Source organism: Bacillus rossius, chromosome 2 (genome assembly GCF_032445375.1).
Source record: "Bacillus rossius redtenbacheri isolate Brsri chromosome 2, Brsri_v3, whole genome shotgun sequence".
NCBI classification, from domain to species: domain Eukaryota; kingdom Metazoa; phylum Arthropoda; class Insecta; order Phasmatodea; family Bacillidae; genus Bacillus; species Bacillus rossius.
The window spans coordinates 68,819,085-68,843,212 of NC_086331.1; the positions used below are offsets into that span (position 1 = coordinate 68,819,085).

At 35.3% G+C, this 24,128-nt stretch overlaps 1 protein-coding gene across 14 annotated transcripts in view; it reads right to left on the minus strand.

Moving 5' to 3' along the window:
• LOC134529350 (sarcolemmal membrane-associated protein-like) overlaps positions 1-24,128 on the minus strand; it is a 236,039-nt gene that overhangs the window by 112,672 nt on the left and 99,239 nt on the right. For 12 of the 14 annotated variants that reach the window (XM_063363324.1, XM_063363314.1, XM_063363323.1 and 9 more), the window contains one exon: positions 19,101-19,253. The exons of the other annotated variants lie outside the window; for them this stretch is intronic. In XM_063363324.1, the coding sequence (XP_063219394.1) occupies positions 19,101-19,253 (153 nt within the window). The remainder of the gene's footprint in view (positions 1-19,100; positions 19,254-24,128) is intronic. 14 annotated transcript variants of the gene reach the window in all.

The window sequence follows — 24,128 nt, forward strand, 5'->3', positions numbered from 1 at the left end:
ATTTTTTTATAAACTAAATTGTATTTACATAGTCTGTAGTTTTGTAATATAGTCTTAGACATTACAGCTAATACATAGATGTTGGAATTTTTAGTACAGTGTAAACTCTTTATAACGTCACTCAATTTAACGAAAAACTCCTTAAAACGTCGAAATTGCTTCACTTTGACTGGTTTACCTTGTTTTCTATACAATAATACACTCTATATAGCGTCACGCTCACTCTATTTAACGACAACAATACAGCATTATAAATCATTAAGCAGTACTTTTTAAGTTGCCGAAGTTGATAAGAACTGCAGCTGTGTACGTTCTTTTGTTTGCTGTTTTGTTGTATTATCTAGCACGCGTTTACTTCGACTGACGTACCGGAGATTCTAAGAAATTTTGTCTTTTGTTTTCGTATGATGAACTTGCTCATGACGAGTGAACGAAAATCTTTGTGTATTGACGAAAAAGTTTTATTAAGCACTTGATACAACGAAACTATTAGAAAATTACTTTTTATATAATCAAGTTGATCCGGCAGTATCCCAAGATTTCAGTAAAATACATACGAAAATATAATTAAAATATTGGAGCAGCAAAAAACATCAGATGAAGATAACAGACTATATACAATAAGTGTTTTTATTTGAATGAATATTAATGTTTGTGTGTAAAATGTGTACTATATGAGTAAATAAATAAATATTATTATAAAATAGTAAAATTATATCTTTTATTTCTCTTCATTTAACGACCACTCTCTACAACGCCAAAAAATGCTCAGTCTGTTAAGTGTCGTTATATAGAGTTTACACTGTAGTAAAAAGAAATTTTATGCATGATATATAAAAATAGTTTTATTTTCAAAATTTGTGTGTTGTGTTATAAATCTATAATATATTGACATGCATTCAAAAATAATGCATATATAGAATATTTTGAAAAAAAAATAAATGGAATTAGGGTTTTCAGGTAGCTTAATTTCACGGAATGTGAAACATTAGTTTAAAAGTAAAAGAAACTATAACTAAAGAAGACTGCATAAATGGCAGGAAAACATAAAAAATTAATTTATATAAAGTTTCACTATAAATAGTTAAAATATTTCATGGTAGTTAAATTATATATATATTAGTATGAGGTCTTAAAAAAAAATTAAAAACGTTCAATTTATTTACTTTTTTTAAATTTACAGTATCTTTTGATGATAGTAAACTATAAATCCATATTATAATTTAGATTTTATAAAGGGATAACAGATAACATAGTAGAGAAACACTAATTATAGCATATTTGGTTATAAAATCAAACCAAGGGAACCAGTTACATGAAAATCCCAAATATCTATGTTAATTGTGAACTAAAAATGCCCGAATAATCAAACTCTTGTAAAAAAATAAAAAAATAAAAAAAAACAGATCATCCGTTTTACTGCAAGGCCACACCAAATGCACAAGTAAAGTCTTTGTTAGCTATGTCATAACTTATCGGAACGTAAACAATATGGCACTGTGTCACCATGCTATCTTTCTCTATCTGCTGGAGAACAGGCAGTCACCCACTCCTCTCCCCACTCCTCCTTACTTGTATTTAATTTTTCTACCCTTCAGTCGCAAGTTATTCTTTCTAGTTCCTTGTCCTTTCATAAAACTAGCACACAAAGAAACTTGTGCTAGACCGGAGGAATAAATAAGTAGCACTTCAAAACACCAATTCTCTGAGGCATGTTTTCCACTGTAAGTTTCTATAAATCAAAGAGGGATAGAGCAATATGTGTGCATCTTGCGGAGCTGTGGCTGCAGTGTTCATCAAGAAATGTTGCAATTACTAGCGTTGGAAATAAATAGCATGCAAACCTGTCATCATAAGAGATGTGAAGATTGCCTCCACTAGTTCTCGATCATTTACAAGGTAGAAGAGGGGAAGTTAACTCAACACTGCTCAAGATAAGATCGCACTGACTGTGCACACATAAATTCTGACTAGTTCTCCTAACCCCCCCCCCCCCCCCCCCCGCCCCAAACCAACCGGGAAACCCTTTGTACAGCCAAATGTCAGCCAGACACATCACTCGCCAGGCCCCTGGGGGGCAGGCCGAAAGTATTACAATGGCACGTGAAACATGATGGAGATTGGAGACCCGAAGCAGCAGTCAGTGCATCCCCCTCAGGTTTAAAGTGTCATAAATGTGACAGCTGCAGGGGTGGGAAATTTAAAGGGTCGAACTAAACAGCTATTTTACACGTTAACAGGGTAGTTAAAAATATAGAATGGCCAAGCAAAGAAGTAAGATGGAACGATGCCAAATTTTTTTTACAGCTTCAGAAAATAACAAACTAATAATTAAACTTAATTGAAGCATGGATAACCTGAAAACCAGATAACCAGAGCCCGGATAATTATGTTTACTGTATTTTAGAAATAAAATATTATGATGGAAACAGTTTTAAATCCAAAGGCTCTACAAAGTATTTCCATTATAAACTTGACTGAAATATTATTCAAAGTATGAGTTTACAGTCAGTTGTTTGCTTTCTTGTAAATGTGTTGCAGTTTGTTTTTTTCATAATTTAATGACATAGCCTTCTATCCACACAATTTATGAACTATATATACATTTGAAAGTATAAATGATCATAATTATTTGAAATAAATTTATACTGTCAAAGATCATTAGCAGTTGAGACAGGATATTTAATAGATAGTTTAATAGTTATGGTTTTAAATCTATCACATAAATAATTGGAAAATCAAATAACATACACAAATCAAAGCCAAATGCTGAATTATTCATACAGTAATGGGTCAAATACCAGTATATAAGTCTAAATGGTAAAAATAAAAAGATGTACAAGAACTTTTTAAAAAAGATTAACTATGGTGTTAAAATGTTCAACCATTTCAATTAGTGATGGGCGCCATCAAATAAAAACTATCCACTAAATAGATAGTACGAAACTATCTTTAGTCACAACTAATTTGAAAATCATTCAATTAAATTAGTCGTAACTTGTAATAGATATATTCACTTGTTCCCAGCCAATCAGTGTGTTGTGTTTGTTGGTGTTTAGTAATAATTAAATTTAATCATTCACTTTGAGCTACATTTTCATGATTATACTTTATGATGATGCTATCTCACAAATCCATTTATCATTTGCAGGTAAAGAAATAAAATGGTTGGTTAAATAATGTTTTTAAAGAAACCCTTAGTCTAGTAGCAAGTTCGCAATTCACTGTTAGAAGTTCACAGTTTTTTCAGCTAACTTAGGCGGTTATACTAGCATAAAGAATTCTTAAAAAAATAATCTTTTTTCACTTCCTGGCATATTTTTAAATCATTATTTAAGAAGGAATTTTTATACTTAAAGTAGTTTACCAGTATTTGCTCATTTTAAAAAGTAGTTAGGTTATGTAAAAATAAATCACAATATCATAAAAATGGTAGTTAGGTTAGCTACATTAAAAATACTGTTCAAATTTGTGAATGGTAGGTTAGGTTAGCTACATAAAAATACTGTAAAACTGTGTAAATGGCTGGTTAGCAACATATTAAGTCAGTAATTACTATCTCAATTTCGAAAGATTTTGCAGTATTTTTACTGCAGCTAACCTAATAAACTATTCAAATTGTTTTAAAGTATTTAAAATGTTGCTAACATAATTTAACTAACAATCCACACTATCTTAATGTATTTTGAATGTATCTAACCTAACCTAAATGACCATTCTCACAATATCACAGTATTTCTAATGTGTAACCTAACCTTATCACTCATTAAATGTAAACTAATTGTAAACTATTGGTAAACTATTGGTAAAATATGTACTGCTACACATTTTTGGACAGTGATTCCAAAACATTCCACGAAGTTAAAAAATGCATTATGTAATTTTAATTTTAATTTTTCTAGAAAAGTGGCTCTTATTCAGAATTGCCACTTAACTGATAGCTGCAATAATTATTTGACAATGAACACCAAGAAATTTCACTAAATAAAATCATTAAACAAACTGATTCACTTAAAGTGGATATTAAATGGTTAGGTTGGGTAATATTTAGCGTTAAAAACACACAACAACGAATAATTTACTTAATGAACAAAAGTTTCGAATAAACTATTTATTAATATCATATTTCCTATTGCACTGTTTTGAATTCACCTGTAAGGCAAGTAATATTTTTTAAGTTTAATTTTCTATGCAATTCATGTCTTAATATGTAATCCGATTATTCAATTTTTTGAGATTATGTTTGTATGATTTTTATAAGCACAGCAATTATAGTGGTTATAGTTTATTACAAACAATATTTTTTTGTATTATTTTCAGCTCTCAATATTTTATATTTAGAATTTATTGAAAAGATCTTTGATCATTAGACTAATTTTAACCAATATTACTATTATTTTAGTTTACACCCTTATGATATATATGGTACTCTGTAATTTTCTTTATGTAAACAATGAGCTGGTAATTATGGTTTTAAAACTGGTATTTAAAAAAAAAATCACATCTTTGCAGATTGAAAAGTAATTGGAACAGCTTTCAGTCGTTCCAACATAATCAGTCATCACATTGTTGCAGCTTGCAGCGAATGAGAAGTTATACAAAAACTATTGAATAATTATTTGGTACTCATAATGACGAATTATTCAACAGTAGAAATTAGTCAATAGTGCCCAACACTAATTTAAATGTTCATCTCACGAACTAAGTTTCCAGAATGAATATGTATCATAATTTAACTTACATTGTTACACCTTAAAAGTACAATATATTGGGGAACAGTAATTAGGAAAGGTATGAAGGAAAACACAAATAGACGTAGTGAATTTCACTGTTATCATTGTTTAATTTTTTAATTTACTGTATTACCTCCAACACTTTTCTTGGGATATTTTTACTTAAATCTCAAATATTCTAAACACTAGAGATTCTAGAATGCCTGGTGGTACTTGGAGCTAATGCTCTCCCTTTTCTGGCTTGGCTCTTTTGTGTCGTAATGAAATAGGGTAGTTCGAATAACATTGGCTGCATTTAAGTTTAGGGATGTGGTATTTAAAGTAGTAATTCCTTTTAGCCTTCACTTTGTTCTGTGGTTGTGTTTTTCATAGGTGGTTAGTTTCTGGTTCATGAATTTCTGGAATGTAATGATAGGTTTCAATTAATATGAAAGAAGAGATGTCAAAACATAAAAAATATACAATAAAAAGCATAGATTTGAAATTACAAAATAATAATAGGTAAGAAATTTATTTCTTATGTTACTTCTGTATGAATTGGACAGCAAATACACAGCTGTTTCTACAGATTCAGGGTATACTCCAGCATATATACTCTTATGAAAAATATGTATGTACTAGTTTAGGTAATAATGTATCAATTGGTGGAGGCCTTGATAATTAAACTAGGAATGTCCTCGCAACTGGTTGTTTGCTGGAATTCAATCTTTTTATCACCCAAAGTACAAAACTATTTGAAATATTGAGTATAGGTAAATAATGAGAGACTTTAGGCAGAATATTTTACGTACATAGTATTTTATTTCTACATTTACAAACATATGTTGTATTCGAAATGCATATTAAGGTTTCATTATTTTGGATTTCTCTTGATTTTATTATCAATTTTAGGTAACCAGTTCTTCATATCATATCTTAATGAATTTTTGTTTTGCACAAAACCTCAGGTATGAAACTAATTTTTATGTTTACTGTACATTTTATTGGGATGTTCTTACTTTTTGATACATAGTTTCATTAAAACTATGAAGAATTATATTTGATATTTTCAACTTATATCGCAAAGATATGGTCTATGCTAACCAATGCAGTTTTTTTTTATTTTAGAAGGCAGATAATTAAACACACCATAGACTTCTGACATTTTTTGATTAGGTTCCCAGTCTATGGTATTTATTGCAAGATGAAACCACAGATCATCTCCTTTTGCAAAATGACAGTATAAAAACTTGATCACAGTTTTCTATGGCACTAAAATTAAATTGCTTTACATCTTAAGAATTTGACGATGCTAGTAAGCACTGAGCTTTAATTTTTGTTTAATAATATGTACGTAGTATCCCAAGGAAATGCCTATTGACCCGAACACCTAAAGCAATAAAATCTCCAAAAAATTTTATTTTATTAGTGTATCAAGGGCATTTTGATTCTAAAAATAAAACATTTTGAAAATTAGCATGGTTTATATTACGAGGAAACACACATTGCAAATCAAAATCTAACCACTGGAGGTGAAAAAAAATTTCAAACCCTGCTGAGTCAAATTTCAGTAATTACATCACCATTTTGTATAGTTTAAGGAAAGATTTTAGTATCTCTTGAGATTAAAACTCTACTACCTACCTTAAGTTAAACATTCTAAATTACGATCACTGCGATAAACTGAGTTTAGTGGAAAATTTTGCTATTTTTAAGGAATAATCTGTTAAAATTTTAGTAAAACATAGCTAACTGTTTGTACATAAATTAGTAAAAAAAATTAAACAATTTTGTTTTTAGACCATAAAAAATTAACACCACAATGTCATTGCTTAGATGTGTGTTAGCAGCCACCTCCGAACTTTCATCTAATCACATTGTAGCATTGTAGGCCCTTACACTCTTCAACATACAAAACATTGGCATAAATAATTTTATTATGTTTTCTGATCATCTTCAGAACTTGGTTAGGTTTCCTGTTTCAATGTAAAAACTGGCTGATTATATGTTTCAAAGGTAGTCCAGGGTGGCCACTCTCAAGGGATTCTCAAATTACAGGTTTTTCAAGGGTTTTGTAAGATTTTTCAATGATGGTGGTGTTATGTTCAAATGAGCAAAATAAAGTTTAATTAACATAAACATGTTTTCTTTATCTAAGCATAGTGACCAGTAAACATAAGATTCAGATTGTATAAGAGAAACTGTCAGGGTACATATTTACAATGCATGGACTCTTCCGCACTTATTTTCATTATTAGGACCTATCACAAAATTAAAAAATTATAAGCAGAATAATATAGGCCTAATTAATGTATATATCAGTAAAAAATGTTCACATAACTGGTTAAAAGAAAGGCAAACAAACTCTGTAACAGAAAAAAACCCCATTACAACTAATATTAAAAGAATAAATTCTCACCATGCTTGCTTGTGTGTCTCTAAGTTCAAGTCAGCCTTAACCACAACACAATATACTTCTTGAGTTTGACACATTCAATTAACAAACATGATAAATAGGAAATAACCAAACATGTACATATAATTACAAAAAAGTGAATTCATCATGTCAAAACTTATGTGGGCATTTCAACATCTTTACTGATTACAACATTTTTATTCACCTAGGATGTCTGAAAAATTGCAGCCAAACAAGAAACGAAACCAAAAACAAACACACCTCAAGACATTTTCATTGCCTCTAAGTAGATCACAATACCCTATCTTAACCACAGTGCACAAAACATCAAAAGTTAATGCACAACAAATATTAAACATGATATTCAAGAAATAACTGAGTATGTATATCTAATTACAAACAAATGCAAAAAAGTGAAGTCACATTGTGTCAAAAAAATCTCTAGCCATTTCAACTTCCTCACTAATTAATTACATTTTGATTCATCTCAATTGCCAGATAAATACTGCAAAAGATCGAATAAAAATATTAAAAACAACTAAATGTCATTTTCATTAAATCTCAATAGAACAATGCAAATGTGTCAAAACATAGGCCTAATACATCCATTAATTTTTGCAAAGACTTTATTTGCTCTTCGATAGCAGCTACTTTCTTTGCTGCATCACTAAGTAATTTAGCCTTTTTAAACTCCAAGAGTCATTTTTCTTCATTTATACATTTTCTCTCCCTTGATTCTTGCGATAACTGTTGCTCCTCAGCTCTTACTCTCTCAAGAGTACTCTACGTAGCGAGTGTGTGCATTCCTGACTGAATGTAGCATTTTCTTACACACTTCAACAGAACTAACACCTCCAGAAACTGCAATGGCATCGTAAACTGATTTCTGATTGATTTTTTAGAATACATTCTGAATTAATGGAAAATCCTCTCTCCAAAAATGCATTACCATGAGATAAAATCAATATTATTTTTACGAAGAGCAATAAAATGGCACATTCTTCTTTGCAAGACTCCAAAAGTGAAACCCAGAAATCATCAAGATGTGTTTCACTCCTCTTGAAACTTTTCAACATCTCCAAGTTGTTAGAACATAAAAACACATTTTTATACTCTTGTTTCAATTTGTCAGCTGTTGTGCCGGACATCCAGTTGTTCTCAATTAATATTTCTAGACAATATGTTAACCTCAGTTGAACTACTGTTGGGTTGGCAGCTACCAAGTTTGGGCCTAGACACGAGGCTACTTTAGTAAGCCGATATTCAAGTGGTGATTTTTCCAACAATTTTTTCAACAACCTAAGGAGACCTGCTTGGCATTCCTTACAGAACTGAACTGAACTCTTTCCAATTATGTTGAACTTATTTTCTTAAGTGAACTCCTGGTAGAAAAACCCAAATCAATTTTCTTCAGTGGTATTAGGTTGCTGCTCTGGGATATATCAATTTTTTTTCAATGATGAAACCCCTTCCATTACTTCAGCTTTCACAACTCTTTCCATTACAGTTTTAGCAACTGATGTAAGCTCATTATACAAAAATGGTATCATAGGTTTGTCAGTCTGAAATTCACGAAGGAATGGCTCAACAAAGTTTGCAATGACAATGAAAAATGAAAGCTCAGCACACAGAAACTTATTCATCATAGCCTTCGACACAACTCTAAAACTATTGCAAGCTGTAACAGAATTATTATCCTTTTCTGCTTCTTTGACAAACTTCTGCACATGAGGGAATATTTCTTGAGCTCTTACTGCAACAGAAATGTTCTCAATCCACCTTATTGCAGAGAACTTCAATGGAAAAGTTTTGCAGCCAGTACATTCAATGGACTTTGCTCTTCGAGCAGGAGAGTCTTTGAACAGGTAATACAGTGCACGAAGAAACTGTACGACTGTCCAAGAAGTACTTTTTATTGCTGCTTTAAAAGCACCATGCAAAGAATGCAGGCCAGAACTACCAATGTTCAATGGAAAAGGTGACTCTGGGCCTTCTTTCATTACTGTACACAGATTCATGAATAATTTCAGATTTGCATTTGGTCCATCCATTGATAACTGAACTATTTTCTTAAAATTATCTGATTAAATTTCTGCCTGAAGACCATTCAGCAAATCGTCTGCACAAGTTCTTCCCAAGAATACAGATGAGAGGTACCTTGTTGTGACTCTTGAGGTTTCAACACTCCAATATCTAACATAAATATCCATTTCTTGTTTCTGTGAAATTTTGTTCAAGCTTTCATCAAACCCAATTACTATGTGGTCCGCTATCCCTACAAAAGAAAGAAGTTCTTGCTTGAAAAATGGTGCCAATCCATGCACAATGTTGTATGCAATCTTTGTCCTTTGCATTTGTATTTTCCCAGCTATCACGCTGTCTGAGAACATACTGGCAAAACATGACACGCTACTTGCAGCACTCCGAAATGAAAAAATGTTTCATGACACTGTGCAAAAACCGTATGATTTCTGCCTTGGTTACAGCTTCATTAATAACAAAATGTTTCATCACGGGTGTTTGCGAAGAGGAACCAGTACTTGTGGTGAGTTCTGGGGCTGGGAGAAAGAACAAGAAAACTTTTAAAACAAGATGGAACAAAAACATTATATTTTAAGAAACTTTTCCGATTGGCACTAATACATCGTCTACTGCAGGGTCATAATGATACTAAACTCTTTACCTAAGAAGTTTAAGATTGTATTCAAGTTGGAACATTCAGTTTAGTGACAGCTAATGTACAGTTATCTGATTAGGAAAATAATGTCTTCTCAGTAGTTTTGTACTAAACTTTTAGAATGTAAATAGAGGCTTACTAAATAAAATTTTTTATCATACAAACCTCCCAACTATACACAATCTCGTAACTTCAAAATAAAATAAGTTTGATGAACCTTTTTGTTTCCACTTGTTTACAGCTAGTTAAAAACATTCTTGCACGACATTACTTAGCTTAGGGTAAACAAACATTTACCTAGATATTTGTAATCTTACCAAGTAAGTTTTAATTTATAGGCTTTACAAATCTAAAAAAAAAAAAAAAAACTATTTATCAACATAATTTCTGAAAATATTTTAATATGTACCCCAATTAATTATCTTGTGCCAATCGGAACAGTTACAATTAAATTGGCTAACCTGTTTCCCGTATGTCTGTTTTGTTTTGGAGAAACATTTGCAATGACAAAGATTTCTTTTAACTGGCTTCCGCTGCCACGTGCCGCACTGATTTTTCGTGGCTTTTTAAAGCCTGTTTTCCCATGCTTGCAATGTTGATTGCAGTCTTTCACCACTTACAAACTGCTGAATGTCTGATCTTAAAATCTTCTTTGACCCACGAAAATTCAAATTCATATGTGTGGTTATACAAAGCCGTACTCTGCTTCAAAAACATGGTACGAATTTCTCTTTGCAAAGCAATACAACATGCATTTAATTGTCACTTTAATATTAGGTCTACCACAGTTTGGACCACATTCTCTGTCTTGCCTTTTTCCCAGAACTAGAGGCCTAGGCTTACATGTGTTCTATTAAAATTAAAACATTTACATAATGCAAGCATATTATATCAATAGTACTATAACGAACGTAATTGTAAAAAATGCCTACGCCTGATTGTCACTTTTTAATTGTGAATTTACAAAACACCTTTGTTTACGGCGACACAGTGTTTGGTAGAGCCAGCCGTAAATAAGTTGATGACAAAGATGGCGGAATACAAGCGTTGTCAATAGTTACAGATCTATTTCTCATATAAAGTAGCAAGAAACCTGGTACAAGCAACAAAAATCTAGTCTCTTTGCTTGATTAACAGACAAGTGGACGTGTGAATCTCGCTTAATACTATCGGGTTGTACGATAACTCGCCATAGGTTTGGCAACTGTGATCAATAAACAAAACAACCGGAATGGCGACGTTCTCGGCGCGGAACTAATTTCTTGTTACTTTAATCACGTCTTTACTCTCTAATAGAAGTTTACCGATTCATGCAAATATAAGTAAAACGCACCTTATAAATGCATTAAAAGAGTAAAAGAATAAATTCCCGGTTTCATAAAAAAATTATAGGTTTATTCCAGGAATTCACTACACAAAATAAATTCACGGCTTAATCCCGGTTTCCCTGTATTCCCGGTTGGGTGGTAGTCATTTATTTTTCTTTACTTATTTTGCTATCATCCTTTGTCTGAAAGCACAATGCAATGTGACTGTAAATTACTTGTGTGTGAGAGAGAGAGAGGGATGGGTGATGGCCCTTAAGTGCAAGGGATAGACAGAAATGGTAATTTCCTGGCGAGTATGGGAATTCAAGGATCAATGTATAATCAGAATTGGAAAGAACAGAGAAGGGAAAGTCATTTGTTATATGTTTGCAGAGCTTTATAATTTCTTCTAACTTGGGCTTTGGTTGGCTGATTTTCGAAAGAGTTTTTTTTTTTTTTGGCATGAATGTGATTGGTTGTGGGGGACATGTGACCACTTTCCTTTTTTGTGGTTGGAGGTGGTCAGATCATCTAATAGTTGTTGTGTGGTCGTGATACTGAATTGTCGCAGTCGGGTGATGGCTCGGAAAATAAATTAAAAAGTAGGTGGAGAATAATTTTCACAGCTGCAGCCTAGGTGGCACTGGTTTATAAATATTTATGGACATTTTATTTAGAATTTGTTGACTGCAGTCATCGGTGATAAACTCACAAATCAAATTTGAAATTAGTTTTTAACAGTGGTTTGAAGGAATGAGTCCTTGGCTTGTACCATGAGTTTGTGTGAAACCTTGGGATTTTAGTATCAGTAATAGCTCTTCACTTTGTCAAACATTTCAGTACCATTTTGAAGGAAATTGCTTTCTTGACGCAATTAATATTTTTTGAGATGTTTAGTGTATAAACAGGCATAGTGTTGTCGTTGGAAGATGGCGGCCATTGTGCTAGTGTGATTATCAGTCAAAGATAATAAAAAACAGTTAAAAACAGCAATTGTTCTAGAGAGACTTTATTTTCAGCATGAATTATTTAGAGCACAGCCTGTACAAAAATTAAAGAGTATTTTTGAACCGAAAAATTCAAGTATTTTTATTTATGTGCAATCCAGACCAAATTTGAGCTCTTCAGTAATCTGGATTGTTGCAACTTGATTCATGTATGAAGAATTTGCCAGCAGTTTCATAATTCATAAACACTAAAGAATACATTAATAAAAATGTTATACAGGATGTATAAAAATTCATGTTACAACCCTTGAGGGTAGAAAGCTCTTATTATTTGCAACCATTTTTGCCAATAAACATGTTGCCGGAAACGCGTAGTTAAGCCCCTGCAGCCCCAGAAAGAGTCAGCGTAGGTAACCCGTTGGGCTTTGTGCGAGACAGACGATGCTAAGGTGAATTAAGTGTTTACGACGCCGGGCAGCGCTCGAGAGCACTGTACGATGTCGAATGCTGACCCCCGCCCCTTTTTACTTCCGTTGGTGGCGCCCTCACCTCTTTTCTTCCGTTCGTGCCGTGCCATAGCACTGTGCAGCGTGACATCGCAGTGTCACAGTGTGTTTTGATATCACTGGTGGTCTGTCGTTGACTGTTCTGTCCTACAAGCAAACTCGTGGTGTCATTTCTTTCGCTGTGGTTCTGAAAAGGGCGACGTTTTAGTGGAGATCAATGGAGTACACGTTTAGTGAGTACACGGACATGCTGCTTGTTTACGGGGAAGCTAGACAAAATGGACAAGCCACTTGTCGTCTGTACGAAGAACAATATCCGGGTCGTAGGATTCCAGCTCACACCATGTTTGCAAGACTTACTCAGCGATGTGATACTGGTACATGTGCCGTCACAAGACCAAATGCTGGTGCTCCACGCAGGGTTCGTACTCCCAGTTTTGAAGAAGATGTACTTCAGAGATTTGAGGAGAGTCCGGATACAAGCACAAGGGCAGAAGGTTCCAATATGGACGCTGACAAAATGGCTGTTTGGCGAGTTCTTCATGAGCAACTCGTGTACCCGTACCACCTTCAAAAAGTGCAACACATAGGTCTGGCAGACTATCCTCTTCGCATGACCTTTTCTCGTTGGTACATTCAAAGAGTATTGAGGAACCCCGAGTTAGCGGTTTTATTCAGCGATGAAGCCAAGTTCACTCAAGACGCTATTCTCAATTCGCACAACAGTCATGTTTGGAATGATGTCAATCTGCATGCAACGTGTGTTACAGCTCACCAGGAACGTTTTTCAGTTAATGTGTGGGCCGGTATTGTTGATGGCGTACTCATCGGGCACTGGATACCTCCACTTCCTTCAGAACAAACTACCAGGTCTTCTTGAAGAGGTTCCATTGCATGTCCGACGTGTGATGTGGTACCAACATGACGGGACACCACCTCTTTTCCCTGCAAGTGTGAGAGTATTTAAACCAAACATTTCCAAACCGATGGATTGGACAAGCGGGCCCTGTCGCATGGCCGCCAAGGCCACCGGACCTAACCCCGTTAGATTTCTTTCTGTGGGGTTACGTAAAAGAGCTTATCTACTCTACACCAGTAGAAACGGTAGAAGAGCTTACACAGCGAATCATTGAAGCGTTCAAAATCATAAGGTCGTCTCCACACATGCTCCAGCGTATCCATGAAAACATGATTCGCCGTTGCCACCTCTGTGTCGCTCAAGGTGGGCGTGTTTTTGAGCCGTTGCTTTAGGCTGTCACGTTGTTAAAACGTATGCAACAATTTCAATGTTGTGAAACAAAGCCGAAGCTGTGATTGATTTCAGAGTGAAATTAAAATCTGTGCCACGATTAAAAAGGTTAATTCTCTAATCGAACGCGCGCACATCCACAACATAACACTCTACAACGGGTTGCCTACGCTGACTCTTTCTGGGGCTACAGGGGCTTAACTGCGCGTTTCCGGAAACATGTTTATTGGCAAAAATGGTTGCAAATAATAAGAGCTTTCTACCCTCAAGCGTTGTAACATGAATTTTGATACAGCCTGTATATAAAGTTTAAACCATAATAAACTAATTCTAAAAACTTTCACATACAACCTTTTCTTGAAAAACAGAAACCTAACATATTGTTACGAATGCAGACAGGACGACGACACGTGCCACGTTCAGAGTTGGCTGGCCGCCCTGCACATCCACTGACTTCATGCGCCATCTATTGATGTAAGGCATGCCACGCGTGCCTGGCCGGATTACAAGGGTCCTCGCTACCTACCCCCCACACTCCCCTAGCACCGTCCTGCCTCGGGCTATTGTAACGATTAGTGGCCTGGAAATTCCAGGTTTACAGAGGCCGGCGTGTGGAGTGGTGTGAACAAGTGTCGCTGTTCTAGGTGTTTAGGGCGTCGAGTCAGCCCGGGATGACGCGACACGTCACAGCCACTCTCATCCCTTTGAGAAGGACACCATGAGTATATAAGCGATTACACCTGCCTCCGCGAGAGTTCCGAGAGTTTGGAGAGTTCCGCAAGTGAAGGGAAGTGCAACATGGACGAAGAGGGTGAGAAATCCCCCTCGAGAGCGGCACGACGAGGAGCAACTGAGTGGCGTGAGGCTGTGTGTGTGCGGAGAGGAGCAAGGTAAGGGGCGTATCACTGTCGAGCCTAGCTCCAGTAAGGAGTGCGAACTGTGGACCTTGACAAGACATTGAATGACTTGCAAATAAACATTTTTAAGTGCAAGTGGTTAGTGATCACACATTTTTTTTAAGTACAATTTTTATTAGTAATGAAAATATTAGTAATTAATAAAACTGTAATAAAACCTAATTGGTCTATCCCTTACGAACCCAGTTCCTCCACATTATACTTATAACATTTTGGTGTCAGAAGTGGGATAGCCCTAATTAATAGATTTAGTGTACAGTTTTTTTTAGTGTTATATTAACAGTTTGGCCGCAAATCTACTTCAAAAAAATGTTCTAATTTTTCTCAATTATAGAAATTAAAATTTTTCACAACTAAAATTTAAAAAAAAAATTACAAATTTAGTTATTTGAGAAATAAGTTAATTTAGGAACTGCAGTTAGTTTTGTATGTTGTAGTAGTAGAAGTAATAAAGTTAGTGCTAGTTTTTCAGTAGAGGTTTAGGTTAGCTTGAATTACAGAGTAGTCATAAGACAGTAGTGATAGGCTGGTAGTGTATGTGGACACAAAAGATGGTGTCTGACGAACTTAAAATCATAATGGTTTTCTTGGCCCAAATGAATACTAAAATAGAGGAAATGAAGAAGGGTCAGGAGGAAATGAATGATAAAATTGAGAGTAACCAAGAGGAAATGAAGAATGAAATGAAGAATGATCAAGAAGTGATGAAAAATAAAATTGATAATAGTCAAGAAGAAATGAAGAATGAAATTAACTGCCACGGAGAGGTGAAGAATGCTATGAAGACCAAGATAGAGGACATCAAGAAGAACCAAGAAGAAATGAAGAAGATCAATGAAACCAGCATTCAGTTGGAAGGCAAAGTGCAGAGTTTGGAGCACCACCTTGCACAACAAGAACAGAAACTTTCCCAACAGGAACAAATGTTAATTCAATTTGAACAGGCAACTGAATGGCGTGTAGAAGCTGTGATGGATGAGTGAAGTTGGATGATTAAGGAAGCTACAGCTGCTGCAAACTGGAAGAGTAACTCTGAGGATATTAAGGTGGAGGGCACATCCAGCAGCCAAACAGCATTCCAGCCACCCACCTTCGATGGTCAGTCTTCGTGGACAATGTACAGAAGACAGTTCGAGGCAGCTGCAGGAAAAAATGGTTGAGGCGAGGAAGAAAAGACTATGGCACTCGTCTTGGCCCTGCGAGGATCTCCACTAGAGCTGTTGCAGACCATAGCAGTTACTGACCAGAAAGACTATGGAATATTAGTAGAGGCCCTTGAACTGAGTAATGGTGACATACACACGTGTGAGGTGTATTGAAGAACCCTGAAGACATGTCAACGGCAATCTTCTGAAACATTCCAAGAATTCGAAGCCGACATTGAGTGACTCATGCATCTTGCCTACCCAGAAGCACCAACGGAGTTCCACCAGCAGCTAGCCACCAGTGCATTTATAGATGGACTTAGAGATGCGGAGGTTCCACAAACTGTTCGTTTGGCCTGGCACAAGAAGAGCTACGAGGCCTTGGTCCATGTCCTAGAAATCGAGGCAGTATGCATTGACTCAAGAAACACAAGCATCAGGACAAGGAGAGGTGGAATGGAGGCCTACAATGGAGCAAATGCCAGAAACACCACTAATGAAGTAGACATTCTCAGGGCATTGAAGGAGCTGCTGAATGACACTTCAGGTAACCAGATCAGAAGAGCAGAAGGACGCAAGCAGTGCTTCGTCTGTAATGAACCAAAAACACATCCAGTGGGACTGCCAGACACGCAACCAGATTAGAAGAACAGAAGGACGCAAGCAGTGCATCTGTAATGAAACAGGACACATTCAGTGGGACTGTCCGACTCGGAGGAAGAAATCGCAGCAGAATGATTGTCGGATAGAACATACAAAGGGGCGAGTACCTTGTAAGGTAGACTGCAACCACTGCAAAAGGGCAGACAAAAATGAGGGAATTTAGGATGTTTAGTGAACAACCATAACTAACGGGGAAGATAAATAGGATAATGCCAGCTTGAAATTAGCACAGCAACAAGATCCTGACCTGGCACCAATTATAAGCAGGCTAGAGAATGGTAATGGACATCCAATATAACATGAGATATCCAGTGACCGAAGGGCTGTGAAAGCTTACTGGGTACAGTGGAATTTATTGAGGATAGTGAATGGGCTGCTAATGAGGGTGTGGGAGAGTCCAAATGGAAAAATAGTTACCATACAACTACTCCTTCCGAAGAGTCTAGTGGCAGAGGTGTTGAAAGAAATCCATGATGATAACTCTGGTGGTCATCTAAGGGTGAACAAAACTCTAGCCTAGATCCATCAATGCTACTATTGGTTGAGGTGTGGCCAGGATTTGAAGCTTGGTGTAGACAATGCAAAGCATGCTCAGATAAAAAAGGGATACAACACCAGAGTCATGGGAAAATGAGGGCCTACAATGCAGAGAGGATGGCCATCAACTATCGCTGGACTAATTCCCAAGACTCAAGATGGTAACCGGTATATTCTGGTAGCAATGGATTACTTCAGTAAGTGGCCAGAGGCTTATGCACTGCCTAACCAAGAAGCCACTACCATTGTGGATACAATAGTCAACAAATTGATTTGCAGATTTGGGGTACTAATGGAGCTCCACTCAGACCAAGGCTGCGATTTACAGTCAAAAATAATTTAGGAGGTGTGTCAGTTGCTGGAAATAAATAAAATCGGGACTATAGCCTTAGATGACTATAGCCCTACATCTTCAGTCTGATGGCATGGTGGAGAAGTTAAACAGTACTCTCGAACACGTTACCAGGGTTGTGGCCGAACTTCAACAGGATTGGGATCAACACATCCAGTTGTTCTGATGGCATATATGTCTATCATCCATGACTCCACTCAGCAGACCCCTGCAAGTATTGCGTTTGGACAGGATTTGAGCTGCCCTGTGATATCAAGTTCACTCATCCTCGCTGAGAGCCGACTAGCACCACTGATTATGTGAATCATCTAGAAGAGGGAATGGCACTTATACATGAAGAAGGCCGCAAAAATCTTTGATTAGCGACAAATTGAATGAAGATGAAGTACGACCTGAAGGCTTACTCAACCAGATTCCAGAAGGGCGATGTGGTGTGGCTGTACAACCCGTAAAGTAGGAAGGGAAGGTGCCCTAAGCTTCAAGCAGCGTGGAAAGGCCCGTATGAGGTCTTAACACTGCTAAATGATGTGGTCTATGGCATCCAGAGAGGAAAGAGGGGACGAATGAAAGTGGTACATTTGGACTGATTGAGGGAATATGCTGGAAGGGATGAGTTACCTGTTCGGCAAAAAAAGGTTTAAGGAGGGGGCAGTGCTACGAACGCAGACAGAACCGCAACACACACATGGTTTGGAGCTGGCTGGTGGCCCCACACGGCCACTAATGTCACGTGCCGTCCATTGATGTAAGGCATGCCACGCGTGCCTGGCTGGATTACAAAGGTCCTCGCTACCCACCCCCCTTCGCTCCTCGCGCACCGTCACACCTCGGGCTACTGTCACCTTAAACAGCCTGGGAATTCCGGGCTTACAGAGGCCGCCGCGAGGAGTGGCGTAAATAAGCATTGCTGTTCTGGGTGTTTCAGGCATCAGGTCAGCCCGGGATGACGCGACACGTCACAGCTGCTCTCGTCCCTTCGAGAAGGACGCCACGAGTATATAAAAAGACGAATCACTGTCGAGCCTAGCTCCAGTGAGGAGTGCAAACTGTGGAACTTGACAGACATTGAGTGACTTGAAAATGAACATTTTTCAGTGCAAGTGATTTTGATCAGAATTTTTTTAAGTACCATTATTTATTAGTAATGTAGATATTAGTAATTAATAAAACTGTGATAAAACTTAATTGGTATATCCCTTACAAACCCAGTTTTCCTAACATTATATTTGTATAGATAAACCACATTTTATTTATTTATTTATTTATTGTCACATGCCCAACAGCTGAGGGGTTAAAAATATAACCATTTACAATGTTTTTACTAGACAAAATTTCTAGTATTTACATATTTCAACTTAATTTTATAATCTTAAGGAGGTTTTTGTACAACATTATTAGTAGTTTTCTTTACGAAAAAATTCAAAAAGTAAAATATATAATTTTTTTTAAATTAAAAATGTAATTAATGAAATACTATATTATTTTTAAAAATATGTATTAACAACTTCTACAACAACAAAAAAAAAAAATAACAAAAATTAACAGTAAACAACCATGGCTAAAACATTTCACTCCCCTTAAAACATGCTGGAATAAATGAACTGATGCATGAACTGAACATTAAAAAAATACACATATAGCTTAGTACCGTTATGAAAATATTGTTACTAACCATGAAGATGATTAACCTTGGAATGAGCTTGTGTTAATTCTTCTTCAGAAATCTTCAACTGACACAATAAGTTTTCAATTTCATCATGAGAATTTAGTTTCTCTTCCTCTTTGATATCCTCAATACGCTCTAGTATAATATCAACTTGAGTACCTAAAACAATGCCATCAGTGCTAACAGATAGATGTAAAATATTAACTTAAGGGGAAAAAGGAGGAAAATTACACAACAAATTATTTATTACTTGATTAAAAAAACATTTGCAAATCTGAATCAAATATTGGGCCCTTATTGCTAATACCACATCAGCATGCAACTTAAACAGGAATTGTTATTTTTTGTTTAATAAATGATTTTTATTCTTATTGTTTGTGTTTAATTTTTCTTCTGCATATTATTTTTATTACAAAAGCTGATATAGTTTTATAACAATTTAGAACACCATTATAATAAATAATACCCATGGAAGTTTTTAAAAGCACTAACTTCTTGAACGCGATAAAAAATTTTTTTTAACTTAAGTTAAAGTTGACTTTTTGCTTATTTGTTTCCATTTTTCTGACTTTCAGAGTTCAGAACTAATTCTTTAGTCGTTCTTTGAATCTAACACTGCCTTGCATAGATAAAGGAAGCATCTGGAACAAACATAAATAAAAAGATAAAACCTAAAAAACAGAATAAAAAAGCTATTTTGATCAAGACGTAAAATTTTGGTAAAACTTAAGAAAAATATAAAAAAATTTATAACAAAAAAAATTTAAACCTCTAGAGCCTTTTCGCTTAATGCGTATTTTCCAAATAGGTTTACCAACATGCCCGTTTAGTTTGTGTAACCCTCTACATACAAATACCCTTCCTATGTATGAAAATTACTTGCCCCAATCAATAACTGAGAAAACAAACTACATATAAGCATTTGTTTACAACCCCCCCCCCCCCCCCCCCCCCCCCCCCCACCACCCTGAAAAACTGCTGTTTCATTTGTATGGTTCTGAAGTAATATGCACCCACAATGGAAACTATACTTGTAAAACGTTAAACACAATACAAGGAATTAATAATACAACTCAAAAAAACCAAACAGAAATCCTTAAAAGCTTTTCACTTTCTTCAATGCCTATTATAATGAGCCCAATTAAAATTTTGCAATCATTTATTGTACTCCTACACCCAGCATCAGGAAAAAAAAACTGCGGAAAATTGCATTCCTACATAAAAGTGGTATAATTTAAACAACTTGTGACAATTACAATGTATGTAACATCTAGAATTAGTTATTACATTCAGATTAGAAGCTGGTTATGTACTTTGTAAGTATAATTTTTTTTCTGCATGAAATATTTTTATCACACTTGTAGTTACATAAATTGTGTTTGCAGTTCGATGATTTCAATGTGTATAAAATATAAAGTTAGTTATTATTCTTAGTTTAGAAGCTAGAGATAACAGTAATCTTAATTTTTTGCCTAAAAATTTTTACTATGCTTATTTTTACATAGCTTGTGACTGCCACTGGCATTTCATTCCATTTTTAAATGACAAACTCTTCAAACTCTTGTAATGTACGTGTACAAAACTTTGGCAATAGGTTCTTCCAATTATAAGTATAGCCGCTCTTTGATCGTTTAAAACTAAGAGTAGCCCTAACATATTTGTAACTGGAGTATTTCCCTTCCTACTTCAGTTCCTTCAAAAGGGTGTAGAAATTTAGGTTAAGACAAACTTTGTTCTTTAGTTTATTGTTCCACCCTTCAACAGAGTTGTTTGATCAATGCTTTATATCTCTACAGTGCGAGACATTGACGGAAATGTTTGGTTTTGCAGAGATTGATACACAAAGTAGTCAAAGAACATTTTTAGTTTTTTTCCTCCTGATGCCATAATTTGGATTTGAAACCACTTGCCACCCGCCTTCGACATCCTTGCAGGATATCATTGCCAGAGCACTGCACATGTGTATGTCAAACCTTACTTCTTTGTCATTCTTGTAGTCCTGCATAAATTCCAGGTCTTGAAGCTAGCACCATAAACAATGATTGAAGTAGAAACTGCATCCTGTGAGGGTGCTGGACGGGAAGTTTGAAACACGTGAAGAAACGCAGGCGTCTACAAAGTCGATCATGTTTTTTTCCACAAAAAAAAAAGTAAGTTGTACGTTTTTCTTTTTTTGTTTGGCAGGAAAGTGAACACTATTGGGGCGATATTCAATTGGTCCTCTGTACTGCTGAGGTCTGCATGAATTGTGTACATCTGGGTGAATTACTCTGACTGCCGTATTTCTCTGCCTTTAAAACAAAATAAATAAATAAATAAATAGTCTCTCTTCGAATACTTCACCTAATAAAAAGAAATTTTTTTCTGTCATTTTCAGACAAAACTATGTTCTCCATAGATTCTGGAACATGTTGATCTCCTTGAGCTTGCCATCTCTAATGCTGTGTTTGAAGCTGAAGTATGCAGGAAATTCTGTCATGAGATCAAATCCTTGATTAAATAGAGGATCCATTTCTTCCTGGCTAAGATCAGAGATGAGTTCTTTGCCTGCTCTTGCTCTCTTCTTAGCTGCCTCTCAAATTCAGACTTCTGTTTTAACAACATCTGGTTTCAAATTGTGATCAATTGCAAAAAATATTTTGTGTCCTTTTGTCACTAACCATACTATGCACTTTTATCTCTTTCTTAAAAAACCAAAACCCAGTAATTTTCTCATTTGTATTCTTCTATTTTCTAAATTGACAAACTTTGAATAAAACACACTGCTTGGTTTTTGCCATTTCTGTTATGGTCAATTGATCCATGAAAAAATATGCATCCATCCACCTAACCAGTACCCTTGGTGCATGATAATGAAAATATATGGTTGAAGGTCACAACGAGTGAGTCTCACAGGACCGGGGGAACAGACATCACCGGAAGATTGATAATGGGGGGGGGGGGGGGGGGGGGGGCTGACTACAAACAACATCACAGGGTGTAATTTTCCCACCATTCTAGTGACAGGGTGGCCACACAAAATCACAAAAGAAATTCCCTGACTTTTTCAGATTTTCCCTGACCTGATTATAATTTTCCCTGAGCCTAATTTTGCAGTGTTAAGCTGCTTCCCTTTTAAAAATTAATCAGTGTTGTTTTTCAAACAGAGTATGCAACAGACAATTTTAACTTAAATTTATTCAAGGTAGGACAACATAAATGTGATAAAAAGTATCTCAATTGTTTACCCATGTACAAACTGATTGAGAATAAATTTTTTTATCAGATTACTTATCTACTCAAACCAATTTAATTTCAACAGACCAGGAAGATACCTGAATAAGCCACAATAATTCTAAAGGAGAGCTACTTTTTCGTGATTTTTTTTTTTTCATTTCCTGACATATTTCCTAATCATTATATAAAAGTCGGTGTGATACTTAAAGTAGTTTTACCAATAATTTATCATTTTAAAGAGTGGTTGTGTAAGGTTAGGTACAATACATTAAAAATTGTGTAAAATTGTGAGAATGGTTCAGTTGGTTAACTTAGCTACATTTTATAATTGTAATTCCTAACCAATCATTCAAACAACATTTTAAGATTTCTAATGTAACTAACTTAACTGACCATTCTCACTATATCACAGTTTTGTAATAAAAAACTGAACCTCATCACTCATTATAATGGTAAATAACTGGTAAACTACTTGAAGTATCACAACATCCTCTAAGACAATGATTGTTGAACTGTCAGGAAATTAAAAAAAAAACCTATTAAAATTTTTTTTAAATTTTTTTTAGGAAAGTGGCTTACCATTAGAATTACCTAAGCAGTGCCTTTGAAAAAGCCTTGCTCCAAACTATTACAAACAGTTGAAGAAACAAACGCAACAAATACTCTCCTTAAAAATAATATAATTATTTTTGCATTAGCATCATCAATCAATATCAAATCTTATTTTTTCCCTCCAGTCACATATACTACTTTCTTCCCGAAGACGATTCCTATTTCCAGATCAATTTGAATCATTTTATGGTTTTTCAGCCACCATAGGTAATTGAAACTACAGACCTTCAGTAATCATTGCAACATCTTTCTCACAAAAACAGACATTTTCAAACCACAAGCTATGTGTCAGTCTTGCCTTAAGTAACAGTAGGTTAACCAACCTTGTGCTCTGCAGCATTGTCAAGTTTTGAATAAGCTGTGAATCATGCTTTTTCACTGAAGATACCATAACGATGCAGAAACAAGCTTATCTCAAAAATTTCCCTGACCAATCAAAAAATTCCGTAACTTTTTCAGGTTTCCCTTGATTTGTTTTAAATTCTCTGACTTTTTCCTGTTTTCCTGGTCTGGGCCACCCTGAGTAACGGTACAATTTTCCCACTTTTTGTCGAAGGGTGCAATTTTCCCACTTTTTTGTCAGAGGAGCAATTTTCCCGGGCTCAATTTTCATGCATCCCATACACCAATGTGTGTTCAGACAATGTTTACATCGTGCCATCCTGCAAGTCAGCTCTCAGAAGCTCTAGAAAAAAAAGGCCAGCAGCTTTCAAGGTGAGTTTACTTCACGTCTACCATGTAGCGCTAGTGGCAAATCATGCGGTTAGCAGTTTTAAAGTGTTGTAGTTGGCAGACATGCATGTAGTAAACAACAGTCAAGAATTACATTAACAGATTAAAAAGTCTATGTTAATACAAAATGTAATAGTTATGCTACTTTGATGTTATTAGACATTGAAACAGAGCAATAATATAATAATTTTGTCTCTCAGAAATTATGTTAGCACTTAATTAGTAAGGAAATGTAATGCCTAAAAGCCTTCACTTCAACAATGCAGTCCACGATTTTTTAACAATGTATTTTTATTTTAGATTGTTTATTTTCGAAATTTACCTAATTAAAAAGTTTCTATAAATGTACTTTAAAAGTATTCATAATTATAATTAATATTTTAATGACAGCAGTGTCTTCATTGGACAATACCTACTCAACAAACATACTTCAATGGTTGGAAAACTATTTTCACTAACATAATCATAAATGCA